Below are 17,219 nucleotides of genomic sequence, written 5' to 3'. Positions count from 1 at the left end.
GCTCACTCTGAGGAAGCATTTTGTATGCAAATCTTCTAATTAGGATATTTTTAACCCTAAGCGAGTCATTTTGATTTCTAACCACAAGCATGTGACGTTATTGTTGAAACCCAGCCAGGTTGTGACAAAGAGTTGTCACGTTGTGTTGACGTGTCCCCAGCAAAATGGTGTTCATTAAGGTGATGGTTTTGTTGTAAAATGAACGAATTTCAGCCCTAACAGTTATTGTTTTCTGACCCTAACTAAGTAATGTTGGTGCTTCAACCCAACCAAGAAGTGACGAAATTGTTTTAGTAAAAGTTATGTTTAAATATTAACTGAACATAACACAGAAGTGACAAAAAAACAAAAAAACAGTTGGAAGTCTTGTTGAAGTCAATGGTGAGCAACATGATTTGAATGAATGAGTTTGAATGTACTAATTGCTATAAACTCTGAAAGACTAAACTGAATTATGAGAAGGGTGGTGGCATGTGAGATACCATTGAAGGTAGAAAAAAAGTAAGAATGAATTCTTTGTGGTTCACAATAAGAAAGCACATGCATGCCATAGATATGGGGAACATAAGCTCAACCACAATAGGACCACCTGTGACATGCCAAAACAGTGCCACCATTGCCAGACCTGGCCCATATCATACCAATGACATACCAGTTGCCATGGCATGCCATGCCAGCAGTAGGCCAGCAGTGTCGGCTTCATGCCAGATCTGGCTCAGACCCGTCTGCTATGTGGGTATGCAGTACTTTGTCGGGAGCAAGTTGTTATTGGTGAAGGTATCATCATGCAGAGCATGGGTGAACTTTGAACATATATGTCTTTACAAAATCTGTGTCTCTGTACAGACAAAGGGTGGAAGACATAGTCATGACACAATTCTTGGGACCTTATTAGTAACATGCAGCTCTCGGGCTTTGCAGACCAGTGTAGCTACGTTCTTGATGCTTCATTTTAAACCTTGTCATGCAACTTCTCCTTTGTCAGCGTTTCTAACCTGCTGAATTATGTATTTTGAAAGTTTTGACCTAATGACGTTAAACAACATCTTCATGCAGAAAAGATCAAAGACAAATGTCCGAATAGGTTACAAGACATGTGTCCCACATTCTGTCTACATTTGCCAACGTTTGTGTTTCCCTCATTAAATGTAACTTCTTTCATGTCCTACTGTATGTCGAGAGTGCGTTGTATGAATGCATCAGGGCACCTGTCTTGGTTTCTACTATTTTATTTATTTTTCTCCCGCCACCTTTATGTATTCTCTGTTTCCGTCACACTAACTCATTCTCGAATCAACTGGGCCAATACAAATAAAAAAGAAAGGAAAATCAAACAAACAATGAAAATCTGCTCTTTGAAAAGACACTTTGAAGAAAAAGGTCAATTGTGCTGCTGTGATATACAGATCAGCTCAAAATGCATGTCTCTGGTGTGAAGGAGATGGAGCTGATTGCATGCATGACAAAACATCTTTGACACACAGATTCATCATACTCTCTGGATCAGCGGAGATATTTTCTGCTGTGTGTGGCTCCACAGTTAAAGTATGCCATTCAGCATTAGGGAAGCTTTTCAATCAGGACTGTGAGCAGAGGGACACATTACACTCACATCAGAGACTCTACTTAACTTCTTATTTTCACAGCTTTGGCCTCATATATTAAACATTTACGGCACCTGTTATGGACAATATGAACAAAATCCCCCTGTTCATTACAGGTAGTAGTGTTAGTACTTTGACACGAACGGTTGATGTCACTTGGATTTGCAGTTGGCTGACAGCAGGTTGATGAGCCGTTAACCCTCGCCCCCTGCGTTCCGTCGCCTTGGAAACACTAACAAACATGGCGAATTAAACTTGCTTCAGGAAACAGTAGTTTTGAGGGCTAAGGACAAGCGTCGCTCATACAGGTAGTTGTTTTTTTTTCTCTCTACTTCGAATTATTAGAATTCGGTACGCCCTAAACGCAGTATGAATCGGACATTAGTTTTCTAGCTTTCTTGCATTCCCAAGGAAGCTAACACCTGTCCAGTAAAACACACGCCTCCGTCATTTTAAGAATGCGATGATAGTCTTTGACCCACTAACTCAACTTTGTAAACGAAAGCAGGAGAACATCGCTGGTGGTAATAAACGACTTGAGTAGCTGCTATACAAAGACTTGCTTGCTTTTAGCCTGTTTTCAGGCATAAGTGAATATAAAGCTACGGTTTTCTTTGGGTTGGGTTTGACTAATGGTTTGTTTTATTCGCCCATGAGGTGAAATGGACATGGAAGACGAGGAAAGCTCATCTGATGTGGGGTCAGACAGGTGTGGACTGCTGGATGTCCACCTCAGCGGGGATGAGGTCACAGAGGGTGAGTTTCTTTGCTTTGCTTAAATTGTAACCATACATTTTTCCTAAGACTACTCTGTATGGATTATTATTAAAGAGAGAAAATATGTTAGGGAAGTATACCAGTTGTTTTTTGGTGAAGGTATTGACTGACTTCCTCTTTTTCTCAGTTCATCCTGAGGTAAAAGATCACTTGAGGGTTCTTAAACTTTTCCTGCGATTGCTTTTGGCACAAAATGTTTAATGCGGATTTAATTTCCTGTACTTTCTGTGATTCCAACATGGAGACAGCAGAACATCTCTGTATTTTCTTGTGAATTAACATGTTTTAGATAACACACCACAATCACACCATTCAAACTTTAACGTGCAACATGATAAGATTTGGCCTTCAAATGCAAAATAAGAACATAAAGTTTGGAAATAATTAGAAAATATTGGTAATTTAAAAAAAAAATGTTATAAATAAATGGCAAGGCAAGTTTATTTGTAGAGCACAATTCGTACACAAGGCAATTCAAAGTGTTTTGTATGCAATGTTTTTAGATTTAATCCTATTTGTAATTCCTCTCTGGAGCCAGTTGTATTGTTTCAAGAAGTCTTGAATTATTGTAATACTACAAAAGTTCAAACTTTTGTTTTTATTTCTGATTGACCAGTTATTTTCTTGGCTTTTTGTTATTATTATTTTTTGTTATTTATGTTTAGAGTTGTGTGTTCTAGCTGCTTAGTTTTAGTTCTGGCTGTCTATTTCATCTGGGTTTCAAAATAAAAGAATATCCACATTCCATATATTTACATTTCAGATGATGATCCAGACCAGGAGACATGTAAAGATGAAGGGCGAGCCCTGCCTTCAGATTTGGAGTGGTTGGAAGAATTGTATGAGTGGGTATTTCAGGATTTGTTAAGGTTTTTTTCTTCTCAATTGTGTAATATCTCTCTCACTTTGTTGTCAATGTAACTGTGGGTCGGTGATATTTTCAGAATGAAATTGTCATAGAAACAACTCAAAAACGTATTGATTACATTTTTCACCCCATATATCGGAATGCAAAGAGGCACTCTGAGCGTAACTTTTGCATACGTTTTTGTATTCACATTAAAACGGTTTTGCATTAAACCCGCATCCTTTTCCAAGTGTCCTTTTGCATCTGCCCCTCAGAGACGATGATGGCGTTGGTGACCTTGCACTTGCGGCCGACATCGACGAGAAGAGGAGTTGTGCCGAGACAGCACGGATGTTCAAGCTGAGACGAAACCTGGACCAGCTGGACTGCTTTCACCGACAGAAGGAGCACGACGTGCAGGAAGCCAGGTCTGGACCTGGCAGCAACAGACCTCTCCAGCCGAAGTGGCTTCTTAATCTAGATAGAATTTTATTGGCCTTGTTTATCAGAGTTTATGTAAGGATCTTTTCTTTTTGTTTCCCTACACCGTTATTCCACTCTTCCCTTTCTTCCCTTTGTCACACAGAATTGGCCAATCATTTCTGTACCAATTTATTTAGCCATTTGCAGGAAATCATTTCAGCTGAAGAGAAAACATTTCCTGTAATGTTCCCACTTCTCACGTTTCTTGCCTCTTTTTATTTGTCTGCACTGCGAGCCATTAAGCACCTGATGAACTGTGATGCAGTGCCCATCCAAAATGCCAGTCATCATCCTTCAACACAAAGCAGTAATGGTCAGCGTGGAGCTTTAGTGCACTCTGATTAAACATCAGTCTAATGGAGCCAAAAGCACACCTGGCTTTTAACCAATCTGCAGCTTGTGTAGGACCATGTGCAATAATTTTCTTTCTTTTTTTCATGACAGTGCACGCTAATAAAATCCAAAAAGAACATTGGGCAATTCAGAGTTTTTGACACATGTGTGCCTGCTTCTAGCCTTTGAATATCTCCACTTCATTTTCATCTAAGATAACTAGCTTCCTTTATCAGTAGTGGCCAAAAGTAAAACCTATTGATACCTTTGAAGACACTCCAATTCGTCTACCTGAAATAAGTCCTGAATATGCTGGTCCACTTTATTTTTTTGTCCCAGAGAAAAGTTGAAACTCTGTCATCAGAATCGTGAAAATCTGCTGCAGCAAAGGGAAAAGTTGGAGGGAGAAATAGAGCAGCAGAGAGCATCGGACAACAGGCGAGTACAAAATGAACAAACTGGAAAGTAGTTAATATTCAGATTTGGAAACTGGCTGTTATTTGCCAACCCTTTTGCTTTTTTTTTTTCATCCGGCAGTGTGGGGCTGTTTCGATTGCGAGCCCAGCATAAGCAACTGTGTCAAAGCCTGCAGAATGAGGAAGAGCTGGAGGGCCACATCAGCACTGAACTGAGGCATCAAGAGTGAGTTGAAGAGGAAGATGATTTGTCAGGAAGGTCTCGTTTTGGCAGGCATTAGTGTTGTGTGAAAAGGGCGGCCCTCTCACTTGCTTCGAATTGAACTACTGCATCATCACTGAGGGCGTAAACACAACGTGCTCAGAAACGTGAACACATGGTCACCCTGCTGCTGCACTGTAATAAAAGCTGTAAACATTCTTGCTGTGTGTAAAATCTGTAAAGAATCTCGCCTCATTTGACTTTTTAACACTCATTCTGATAATGTAAAAGTTTCTCCTCAGACTGATGGTGCAGTGTAAGTTGACACTGGGCTTATTGAGGGGACCCTGCACGGGTGTAATATACACCAGTCAGCATCATTGAGGTTTGTTCTGTCCACATCCATGTGTCCTTGCTCCTAAGACTGGAGCTGAGTGAGCTGGAAGTGGAGCTTGGCAGGGTCTCGCTGCTCCGACAGGAGGTGCGGGAGGAAGAACAGCTTTTCCAGGTCCTTAAAGCCCAGAAGGCAGCGACAAGGTTGCAGCAGGAGAGGAAAGTCAGCCAGAACCTGCAGCACAAGACGAGGCATCTCAGAGAGTAGGGAAAACAGCTTTTTTTTTTTTTTTTTTATTGAAAGGATTTCTTTTTTTTACGAGTGTTAAATATATCTGATGTGCTCATGAACAAACAGGCAAATCATGCTGAAGAAGGAGGAGACTGAATGTCAGAGGAAGATCGAGGAGAGTCAAGCCAGCCGCAGGATGGCTGCCAAGTACTTGAAACAGACCATTAAAAGGTAATCACCTGGTAAACCAATGAGCAGTGTCCGAATAGAATAAAGATGTAAATCATTTCCGAGGACTCGTTGGAGAGTCGACCCGTCCTATTGACGGTTCACTCATAATAAACTGGCAGAGTGTTAGAATAGAAATAGAATAGAACAATACTTTATTATGTTACGTGGAGGGTTGACATTAAACTTGAACATGCTTAGATTCATACACCAACATTGTAGTTAGGGTGAATAGCAAATTAGATAAAAAGTGAAACTGTCGTACAGATGCATGCCAAAATAATGTTACGATCAATAATTAAACGAGTAACAGTTGACCTGATTTCCAAAAGTCACACTAACACTCTTCCTTACTATTTTAAGCTAGAAATACAGTTTTTATTACCATCTGTTATCGTTTCAAATGGAGAAAAGGGCCTGAATAAAAAGCCTGGGCTCCCCTCATGGTCGGTACTCAAGTCCGTTTTGAATATAAACAAACCACAGTTTTCAAAAGCTCGGCTGATTGATTTAACCTTTCAGAAATGAAGCCATATATGTGTGGCCATTATTTAAGTGATTGGTGTTTTCTGCTCCACACCTGCGGTGTTCATTTAGCTCATCTCCTGAAAGGTTCACTGGCGTTTTTTACATTGTATTCAACATTTTTATTCATTGTGAATGCCTTTGTATTTTTTCCAGAATGCACCAGCAAGCAGCTGAGAAGGAGCAACAGAACAGGGAGTTGGTGGAAAAAAGGACACATGCTGTCAAAACACTGAAATCTAACATAGCAGCCAACCAAGTAAGCAACAGATCCATCCATACCCGGAGACTCACATTAGGTGGGAATTATCTTCATGGATTATTGATTTATTTTTTCTACTTTGCTGTCTTCTTTTTTTAAGAGCAAGCCTAAATGAGGCAGATGCCACATTTAGGCTCCATGGATTCATTGCTGGATCTTGTGTCTTTTTCCCGCCTGTCTTCTTATACTTGTTGCTATGATCTTGCAATACTTTTAATTGTCTTACGTCACAGGTTTTTTCTAAAATTTTAAATCAAGTTAAGACGATATTAGGTTAATTTCATATTTTGGAGAAAATGTGTCTGAACACCTATTTATCCCAGCTCGGGGAATCAATTTAATGCCTAAAGCCGCTTGTGGTCAAATATAGCTTTATTAATTTAGCTTTGTTACTTAAGGAGAATTTACGGGCCCAACAAAGGCGAGCCAAAGCAAACGCCCAGAAGAAAGAACAGCAGCAAAGACAACTGAGAGAATCCCTGCAGGCCCAAGGCATCAACAGTATCAAACATATGTACCAGCAGAAACAGCTCGAGGAGACAAAACGAAAACAAGAGTACGTCCTCTCCTCTCTCCTCTCCTACATGCATGTCCTTCACTCCCACTCCATGCAGCAATGTGTGGGTGTTTTCTCTCGCTGTGTGCTGAGGAATACATGACCCCATTTCAATATAATGCAGTGTTGTTGATTTACACCTCCCAGGGAATTTGAGGAGAGCCAGAAGTCAAAGAGGTTGGAGATTGTGGCAAAGATTCTTCAGGAGGATAAGTTGATGAAGAGCCGAAAAAGTAACCAGGCACAGCCTCTGAAACTCCCAACCACTCCCAAGTTCCCATCTTTGAGGAGGGAAAGAGAGAGGCTCCTGTACTATCTGGATCCAATCCCCTCATCAGGCACTGAGGAGGCAACAGCGATTGTGAGGCGCTACTTAACATCTGATACACAATTTGTTAAATGTAGACTTTGGCAGTCATGATCCAGTGTGTGTGCATCTATGTCCCCGTGCATTTTCCCAGCATTTAGAAAAGGTCAACGACATCAGCAGCTCCTCATCAGCTTCCTCTGATGCTGAGAACCTGGAGGAACTGGAGGAAATCGTTCAGGAAGAAGTGGACCACCAGAGTCTTGCTGACAGCCTTGCTGAGCCTGAATTCTCTGGGCTGTGGGACCAGGACTACAAGGTGCACTAAAACAACAACCACTTTCAAACAAAAGCCAATACGTACATGCAAGCTTCTAAATTTAAACACTCATAAATCACATAACATTCAGCAGACGGATCATTTTTCTGTGGATTCCTCTTGAGACTCTTACTTGGCGGGGCCATATGCATTGAGCTGGCTGGATCAGGAAGGGGATGAACCCCCTCATGCTCGCAGTGAAGCTTTTTTTCTGGCAGGTGAAAAGGAAACCATGTGTCAGGTCAAGTAGCATGAGTCTGTCCACAAGTCAGCTGGAGACCATCTTCTGATGGGATCACACCAGCTGTGATGCCTGTAAACATGTTAATGTTCTCAGCCATGAGCCCTTAGTAGTCATGACTACTCTAATACATTATCAGTTCTTATGTTAGACAATCAAACTCTCCAGAGTTTGTTCTCATATTGATCTAAACTGCATATAGTTGTGTTGCTGTGAGAGCCACGGTTTGGATGCTGTTGTGTTGGCAGACAATCGCACATATTTAACACCTGCCAAAGAGTTCAAAATTGCTTTTTGTTGTAGTTACTGCCACATTAAGAGTCACCATGAGCACATTTTATGATCCCGGCACACACAGTAATGGAGACACACAAACACACACGCATAGAAAGACTCAAAAGGTGTAAATAATACAAACTATGTGATGAGCAAATTAGGGAGAGCTTCAACAATCAGATTTTCAAGGACCAGTACTACATTTTTGTGGAAGATCTTATCACTTTCAAAGAGGGACTTTGTCTGTGATGACTACTTAAATGCTTAGCTGATTAATTAGTCACATAAGCCAGACAGCAGCCTCGTCAGTCCATTTTTAGTCACTTTTCAAACAAATGATAAGGATAAGGATAAGGATAATAAACTTAACAAACATAGTTACAGAGCGCTGTGCTAAAAATAATTTTTAGACCACATTAAGTGAAAGAAAAACTTCTGACCAACTTTAACTGATGGAAATCTTAACGTGGGATAGAACAACAAAAAGACACAACAAAGATTATGCTCTGATAGTGACTTTGGTCTGTTTTTTTAACAGACCAAAGTCAATAAAAGTTGTAAGCATTTCACACATAGATAAATCAGTTCATGCTAATTTGATCTTTTATTTGATTAGTTTTTGTGACCAATCAAACAGCGGTTCAGTGCCCTTAAGCAGTAGACTTCCAAAATGCCTTCTAAAAAGCACTATAGACAATGAAAACGCATCACTAAGTTCGTGGAACGTTCTCATCAAGGCATATTGTACAGTTTATAGACTAGATACTGTTTTCTGCTACATGGGACACTGCAAATATATTTGCTAATGGAAAAAATGAAGTTGGGCAAGGTTGTAAAGCTGGAAAAAACAATGGAAACCTTCACTCCAGCACCTTTACCAAGTAAAGTCGGACCCATTTACAAACTAAAATTTTCAAATGTTATCTGTGACTGCAGCTGTGAGGCTGTTGTGTAGAAAAAAAACAGGCAGTAAAAGGCCTATAGAATATGTAAAAGAGTAATTATTCAATTAATCTGCTGTACCAGTTAAAAGTTTAGACACTTCTGTTCTTTGAAAGGGAACGAAGAGGTGCTTGCATGAAGATATGTATAAACTTTATATCTGATCTCTATGTACAGGGCAGTTGGATAAAGGTAAGAGTATTTCTACATTAAGTCACTGCCATGGAGGTGAGTTGGCTCCCTGTCTCATCCGGCAGCCCCACTTAGCTGAAATGTGGGGCGACAGGCATCACTTCTCATTGAGTCGGTGCCTTTGAGGCCCCAGAGTGAGCGCATTGTTACAGCTCAGAGATCTAAGCCAGTGACAAGTCGAGTGGAAATTATCTCTCTTCCTTACATACAGTTCACTCCGATGCCCTCATCAGAGGCTACTGCCAAGTACAGTAGACGAGCTAATGAGATGATTCATGAGCAGGAGAGTGATTATTAAATGTATGCACCTCACTTTGTGCCAAAATGTTATTCAGTGCAGAATTACGTAAATAGAAAATCCAGAATGAAGCGGGTCCCTGAACGACTCCGTTTGCTTGTAAGACATTTGAAAACACGAAGAAAGATGTTTTCATTTCTTTAGGTGCAGTACCGCAAATAAGAGTAAAAACATGCCAATACTGATATTCAAATGCAAACATTTGAAAACTACTTTAAAGATTCATTTGCTCAAATTGAGAAATTTGACTTTTGACTGGTGTTTATATTGATCACAATAAAGCAAATATGGCTTTTCTTTTACACAGCCAATAATCAATAACATTTTTCCTTTACCCTTTTAAAAAAAAAAAGTCTATAAACATCTAATTTATTTGAACTTTTTTCTTTTCAATACACAGCAGACTAATCCAAAAAGAAATGTCAAGATTTACTGAGATGCAAAGACAAAACAAGCTACTGACAAGTAATAAAAAACAACCTTTAATCGTCACAGAGAGTTCGAGTCTGTTTAACAGTAACCTTGCATAATGTTCGATCCCGTTTCCTACTTCTGCTATGCTTTACCCTCTGTTCTGTTCTGTGTCCATTTGTGGTTCCAGAAGCGCTTCGCTGAAAAAACTGAACCGGTGCTAAAAGAAGGAAAGAAAGATGAACCTTGTGTGGCTGGTGGAAAGCTCAACACAACTTCTAAAAGCCTCTGTGGAAAAGAGCTGAAAGGGTGTCCGTTCATCAGTAAACCAGAGGTCATCCTCTTCAAGGTACCACTTCTATTTTGTTCGTGAAAACATCACTTACAAAACGTATTATAACAGTAAAACAGAAATGAATCCCAGTGATTCTCAAGTGTTGCTGATTGATTTCAATAGCAACAGGATAGATTTGAACATTTCGACAAATTGTCTGTTTCAGGACTTTGATGTGGGAAAAGTGTATAAGAAGAAAATCGTCCTGACGAACATCAGCTACTCTGTCAACCACTGCAAGCTTCTCAGGGTCTCTGCTCAGCTGAAGGACTTTATCGCTGTCAAGTAAGATTTTCTCGGAAGGGCCGCTTGACATATTACCAGTATGCTGAGGATTACTCTCAGATTGGTATGAAACTAGTGCAGCGCAAATCCAGAAACATGCGTACAATTCTCTAAATAACACGCATTCTACATTCTGCATTTGTGTTAAATTGAATGCAAACCTTTGTTGTTCATAGTTTATTTTTTAAACAAACGATTAACTCAAACACAAGTTATACAGCTCCCATACATACATAGCTGCGAAACACTATTTTATGAGGAATACAGCGGTAAGTGGTTGAAAGCTCCAACAATTTCTTGCGAGTTGATCTTATGTTACAAGTATAAAAGTGACCTGAATTATTGTCTTTGAAAAAATCTTGCAATTAGAGATCATTTTCCTAATAGGTTTATGGTCTCAATTGTTCGTTTCAGGTCTGTTTTTGTACAGTACGATGTTTATTTGAAAGATTATGATACAGTGTAGTGTGAAAAATATTCATCACTACCGTACAGGTGTTGCTACAACCTGGCTCTTTGGGCAGCAACATAAAAAGAGGACCGAGGACATGGGTTTAGAAAAATATGGGGTTTATTATTAAAAACAAAGGATACGACCATCTGAGATGACAATCTAAAAGCAATGCAGGAGAATAACAACCAACAGCAAGAGTGCTGATCTCTCTGCAAGCCGCACCAGTTATACAGCCAGTTATATAGGAGTGGCCATTTCAAACCAGTTAAGCCCATACACCACCCACTGACTCTTGCACTGCCGCTGCAAGGTCATTGAGGATGTACTGGGATGTAACAGTGTGTGTCGCTCCCAGTAAACACAAACGGTTTCTAAGTTGGCCAGAAGAACAAAGGTGATGGTAACCAAGACCGTAATAAAGAAAATGCATTAATAAATAAAAAAGAAACTTGCTTTGTATTACTCGCTTGCTTTGAAACAACCAGGTACAGTCGCAAGTCACAGATGTTTGCCTCATGCATTATAGCTCATCAGAAACCAAAACTGAAGCCAGTCTGAGGAAAACATTAAAAAATTCATCTTATAAGATGAAGAGATATTCAAATGAAATGATATAATTAGCCACTGTTGTTCCGTGGCATTTGTCAGCTCTGATCCATAACTTTTATGATATGTAAAAGGCACCTGAATAACTGACGAAAGAGGCAAGCAAATGAATAGACATTAGAAAGTACTGTTGTTGCTATATGATTTCTGTTAAGGGACAGAGTAATGTAGTGCTTGTGAACATCCAACTCTGCAGTGATTAGAATTTGGTTTCATTGACATAATTCGGATATTGTGACAACATTAGGGTCAGAGGTGTGTCAGCAAATAACCTGTAAGAGGTCCTAATGAACCACTATATGTTCAACTCGTTCAATGGAAACATCTGCCCATATGTCAACAGTTTGGAACAACCACTGTTTGTCATTTTCAAATGGCGTGTGCGTGAAAGCAAAGCCTGTCCTCCCACATATGGATGCCAGCTTGGATCCCCACGCGCACAGCTCCCCTCAGCTCAATGAGTCAGCCGATGTCTCTTCTTTCTCCTCTCTCTGTGCCTGCCAGCAGCCCACAGGCCGAGCAGAGATGCATTGCTCTCCAGGTCACTCACTGTGTATCACTTTCCTATCAGCTCTCCTATGACTTGATGTAGTTTCCTCTCCTCTCTCCTCTTTCTGCCCGACTGAGTGAAGAGTCTCACAGGCTACAGCAGGGTCAGCTGGAAACTACTGGTGCTGTTCTTGAGCCTTGATGCGCGACCACTTGTCTGAACATATCACCTTCTAGTCCTCACATGGATCAAACACGCACTTCCATACCAAATTTGTGAATGCACAGATACCGTGCTGTGTTTCACAATCCTCTGCTCCCTTGCATCTCACATTAAACAGTGTATTTCTTTTAGAAAATACGAAGTTTAATATAATGTTCTCACAGTGCTCCTTTTAATGTTATGCTGTAACAACCACAAACTGCACCAGGATCATTTACAAGCGGTGTCAGAATTCACCGTTTGATATCAGGGAATATGTCAAAACACACTGACAAACGAATTCACCTGCTGTACAACCCACATTGTCCTCTTCACTGTCTCTGGTGTGTGAAACGCTGGCTTGGTGACACATTCAGAACCTCAATATTGAGATCAGTCGTGACAACTGGAAACTTTTTATGGCTCACCCAGCAAAAAAACATTTGCACAGCAGGCGAGAGAGAGAGAGAGAGACATGAACCGGGAACACACTGGGTTTTTTCACACCAGCCCACGGTTCCCTGTACGCCCCCTTCATTTCTAAAAATGGCTTCCTCTTCCCCCACACCCCCCTTCACAGTGTAGGTGCATTTGTGCCAGAGTGGGCTCTGCTGTAATTTTTCACTACTGAAACAAAAGCTACGACAGCCTGGGCTTACCAGACCTGGTGAGAAGCCATTGTGTTGATGTTGTGTTCATTGGCACTTCTTGGCTTGTTAATGTCTCGTAAATGACTGGCTGAGCTAACACCCTAAGAATTGTTCAAAGAATACACGAAGTTAAGAGACACCTCAAAGTCCTACTGTGATGTTTGTATTGTTTATGTTATCTTATATACTTACAGAGATCTCCACAAGTTGGAACTTTACTTCCTAAAGTCTAATCATGTACAGCTAATGAACATAAAAGTCAAAAAGAGCTATAATACTGATGCAGCAGCAGCTAATTAAAACTGTTTTGCGACACTCACTAACAGCTGGACTGAAGCCTGAGACACCACACAAAACCACTAATGATGCATCTCTAAACACTAATTAATCATATTTTTACACTTAAATTAGTTTTTTACATTTTGAGTAATGGGCTGCACGGCTGTTGGTGTGGTGGTTCGCACCGTCGCCTCACAGCAAGAGGTTTCCAGGTTCAACTCCTGGCTGGGCTTTTCTGTGTGGAGTTTGCATATTTACCCGTATATGCGTGGGTTCTCTCCGGGTCCTCTGGCTTCCTCCAGCTCTCCAAAAACATGCATGTTCGGTTAATTGGTGACTCTAAATTGTCCCTGAGAGTGAGTGTTAGCGTGTGTGGGTGTGTGTCTTGTTTGGGTGAAGCCAGTACATTTAATTTATATTTGAGCAAAATTGTGCTGTTTAAGTTTGGATCCAGTAGCCAAACCGCCATATTCCAGTTTCGGACAATGACTGTGTTTATATTTGTCTAAGTATGAAAAAAGTCTAAAAGGGCTGTATGATATCTGATTATGTATTACTCGTTTTTAAGGCACTAAGCCAAGGTTCAGTGAAGTCTTGGCTATCATGTTGCCTCTTGGATTACTTAATATGTCACAAACAAGTACCGGTCAGTGAACAGTACACTTCAAACACAGGTTTACAGACTAATCGTCTAATTAATCGTCATCTGGAACTCACTGTATAGTTTAACATTCTGTATGTGCTCCTTATTCTTTACTAATGTTAATGAAATGCTGTATGAACTTGGTGGTAACGCAACATTCACACTGAATACCAGAATCTGCACAAAGACTAAGGAAAAATGTTCTTCAGTTGTGGCTACTAACAAATATTTAGAGTGACAATTATCTTTCAAATATGGAATATGTACAGTGGCAAGAGTACAAGTGTAAGGGTGTGTAAGCTCTGAACTCAACTATGAACAGAGGGTGCTTATTGATTTACTGTAGGAGGAACCAATGGGGAGCATATGGAATGTTTAATTGTACACACAGTACAGTCAGTGATACTGTAACCACGATTTCAGTCCTCTGCAGCGGACGCTCTGTAGAGAATGGCCTCATTTGCAGCAGTTTATATAGGGCTGTGGCAGGCTTTCAGCACTCAGCATTTAATCCCAAGTGAACTGCTCTATTTTCCTTTACACGTCTTTTATGCCACCTGTCTTGAAGCTAGGAAAGAGCAGTAGTACTGATAAAGAATTTTGCCAAAAGGAAAAACAAAATTCTGATGATGGTGCAATGTGACTTTTCCAATTACCAGCAGATTTTTTTCCAGCCAGGTGGGATTCTTTCATACACTTCCAGATCACAGTGGTTAGCTTCAGGTAGCCCGCCCACGACTTCTTCACCCTGCAGCTGGACCAACAACTTCAAATAACTGGCTTAAAGCAGACCTACTGTGATGGAAATGTATTTGGATGGATATATTTATATTCAGATTTCATTGTTTATCGAAGGAATTTTCAAGTCTGAGGGATTATGCAGCTTTGGTATTTCATTATAATTTCCTCCAGCCATCTAACATTAAAGCACACGTCTCTCTTTGACATTTTAAAGTTTAGGCGTAGCATAAATTGGGTGTAAAATGTCACCATTTTAACGTGTTTGGGTAAAATCTTAACAAAATAACTGACATACAACTTGAAAATGCAATAAATGCTATCAGGTGGGTTGCTAGAAAACCTTATACGCAGCTTATATTGTATTCATTTTCGTGTCCATCTTTCAAACGTATTGTATGTTAACAAATATAAAACTACAATATTAATATTGCTGATATGTCACAAAGTTTGAAGTCCTTTGTATGCATGGTTCAAAATTTCTCTTTGTGCCACTACTAACAACAAGGAAGAAGACAGCCTCTGTTGCTGCCTCCTAATGATGCTCATGGTTGCATCTCTAACTTCTTTGGTTGAATTTTGAGAATCCTCTCTGCTTCTCTGGCTGCCTTTCTGCTATATCTATATTGATCGTTGGCGAGTTATCAAGCTCCTCGAGGCAACGTTAAGTTTGGAATAAACATACTCTGAGTTACACATGTTGCCCTGAAATAGCTCGCAGCCCTAATGTTTCTTTGCTCATCTGGGAAAAAGGCATTTGCGTTTGTGTAGGGTTCATATTGTGACAGAGTAGGAAGTATGAACCTGCCATTCTGTTCCACATGGCAGTGCTTTCACATGTAGAAGTGCCTTTTATCTTTACTTTGTAGTCTATAGCATGCAAACTGAGTATCAGGTTGCCTTTTAACCTCGGCTCTGTCTTCTTTCCTCAGTGTTTTGTCTGAAGATGCTGATTTTTTTTCTTGGATAAAATGTATACTATTGTTGCTTTTACACCAAGTATGTTTCAAGCCTTCTTCATTTCCTGTATTATGTTATTACTGTCATACTTTACCCTTCATAGTCTTTATATTGTGTTCCATACTTCTTCTATATTCATATAGTTGTACAGTATTATACGGTGTCCTAAGCATTTTAAAGCCACTTGCATTGCAATCCGTCACATCATGTCTTATTGTGACTTCTGTTTCAGCTTTGAACCTCGTGGTTCCTTATCTACTGGGATGTCCTGTGAAATGCAGGCTATTTTCCAGCCTATGGTTAGTACTCTCACCACTCTTTGTCTGCATCTACAGTTCACCTATTAAGACCTGAGTTCCCCATTAAACGTGGCCCTAGGTTGTTCTCATATGCATTAGGTCTAGATAGGTTTAAGACTGCTGTCTGATATCAGCTGGAAATTCGAGTCTAACCAACAATGAACTCTGGAATAATGCCATATAAAAGTGATGTAAAAGTACATGTAAATGTATTTCCCAAAATGCTGAGATTTTCCTTGAAGAGACGTTGTTTCATCTAAGATTTGGTTGCACGGTGAAAAACCCCACACATCCTGTTTGGTGCCCCACTCTTTATTTTTTCCTGCACATTTCATTCAGTCTGATTAAAATGTAAGACCTAAATTTTGGATTCCTGGCAACAAATTGTGCTGTTGCCTCATCCCTGTAGATCAACGAGGACTTGGAAGGGGAGATCCAATTTGCATCGGCAGTGGGTCCTTTCTCTGTGCCTGTCAGATGCACCATAAAGAAATGCAGCGTGAGTAGAGTGTAATACAACCTACAGAAAAACTAGTTGGCATTACTCTTGAATACAAGTTTAATTTGTCTGCTTTCAGTTTTCTCTTATGGTTTCCCTTCGTCTTTTTCTTTATATTTAACTACCTTATACATGTTATTGTCAAATACCATCCATGTCACCAAAAAGTACGTCTAGTTTTAGGCCACTAATGATGTAAAGACGCAATAATGATCAAATTAGACACTTAATCTTACTGCATCTTTTCCATCCCACTAAGTCGACATAATAGTCTTATTATGCTCAGTGTTTCAATGTATCATTTAATCATTTTATGTATAAATGTATGCAAAACTATGTAAATGAGCTAGCAGCTCGATAGTGCTTGCTAATTAGTGCACATGAATATATTCTTTCTCTAGCCAGAGGTTGACAGCCAGTTTGACTTCGGTTCGCACGTTGTGGGCCAGACTATTTCACGGACCATCACCTTGACCAACAAGGGAGCACTGGCCAGCTTCTTCAGCCTGGACACCTCAACATGTCTCAGTCCAGAAACTAGCCACGTCCAGGTGCCATCCCAGGTCTGTGCCAGTCTCTGCCAGCAAAGAGACGGCAATCTGAACCTCAAGAGTTGCTCCGTTTTTAATGCCCTTTGGGGAAAAATTTAGAGGAACAAAAATACAGTTTTATAACATAAATATTTACATTTATTCTTTGATGCTTTTTGATGTTTTATTTGAAATAAGTCTCAAGATGCCCTTCTAATCTATGATGTATAAGATCAAATAAATGAGTGTGAGATTTTGGCTAACAGGAGACATGCAGTGAAAACACAACGTCTAACACCCAGAGGAGCTCTGCTTCTACGGATGCTGGAGAAGTTCAACCAAAGCAACAGAGTCCGGAGCTCCCTGGGGCATCACAGCAAGAGCCTACTGGTAACACTGCTGTACCCTGTATATGCATTAAACAACAGTTTTTAGCCAGAACTAAAGCTCTGTAAGGACTCTATCTG

The 17,219-nt window shown here is 40.1% G+C and overlaps 1 protein-coding gene across 1 annotated transcript in view; it reads left to right on the top strand.

The window, feature by feature from the left end:
* Window positions 1-1,824: 1,824 nt before the first annotated feature.
* Window positions 1,825-17,219, top strand: part of cfap74 (cilia and flagella associated protein 74) — a 50,036-nt gene continuing 34,641 nt past the window's right edge. The window contains exons 1-18 of the mRNA XM_075475601.1: window positions 1,825-1,912; window positions 2,262-2,360; window positions 3,145-3,226; window positions 3,504-3,656; window positions 4,384-4,482; window positions 4,582-4,686; window positions 5,086-5,259; window positions 5,354-5,458; window positions 6,137-6,239; window positions 6,641-6,798; window positions 6,946-7,159; window positions 7,260-7,424; window positions 9,975-10,133; window positions 10,285-10,403; window positions 15,657-15,723; window positions 16,133-16,222; window positions 16,624-16,785; window positions 17,019-17,142. Of these exons, the coding sequence (XP_075331716.1) occupies window positions 2,267-2,360; window positions 3,145-3,226; window positions 3,504-3,656; window positions 4,384-4,482; window positions 4,582-4,686; window positions 5,086-5,259; window positions 5,354-5,458; window positions 6,137-6,239; window positions 6,641-6,798; window positions 6,946-7,159; window positions 7,260-7,424; window positions 9,975-10,133; window positions 10,285-10,403; window positions 15,657-15,723; window positions 16,133-16,222; window positions 16,624-16,785; window positions 17,019-17,142 (2,173 nt within the window). The 5' untranslated portion in view covers window positions 1,825-1,912; window positions 2,262-2,266. The remainder of the gene's footprint in view (window positions 1,913-2,261; window positions 2,361-3,144; window positions 3,227-3,503; window positions 3,657-4,383; window positions 4,483-4,581; window positions 4,687-5,085; window positions 5,260-5,353; window positions 5,459-6,136; window positions 6,240-6,640; window positions 6,799-6,945; window positions 7,160-7,259; window positions 7,425-9,974; window positions 10,134-10,284; window positions 10,404-15,656; window positions 15,724-16,132; window positions 16,223-16,623; window positions 16,786-17,018; window positions 17,143-17,219) is intronic.

The sequence above is a fragment of the Odontesthes bonariensis genome, chromosome 10, assembly GCF_027942865.1.
Source record: "Odontesthes bonariensis isolate fOdoBon6 chromosome 10, fOdoBon6.hap1, whole genome shotgun sequence".
In the NCBI taxonomy this organism is placed as follows: domain Eukaryota; kingdom Metazoa; phylum Chordata; class Actinopteri; order Atheriniformes; family Atherinopsidae; genus Odontesthes; species Odontesthes bonariensis.
Note: the sequence above shows the minus strand (reverse complement) of the source record. Positions and strands in the feature narration are given on the sequence as shown.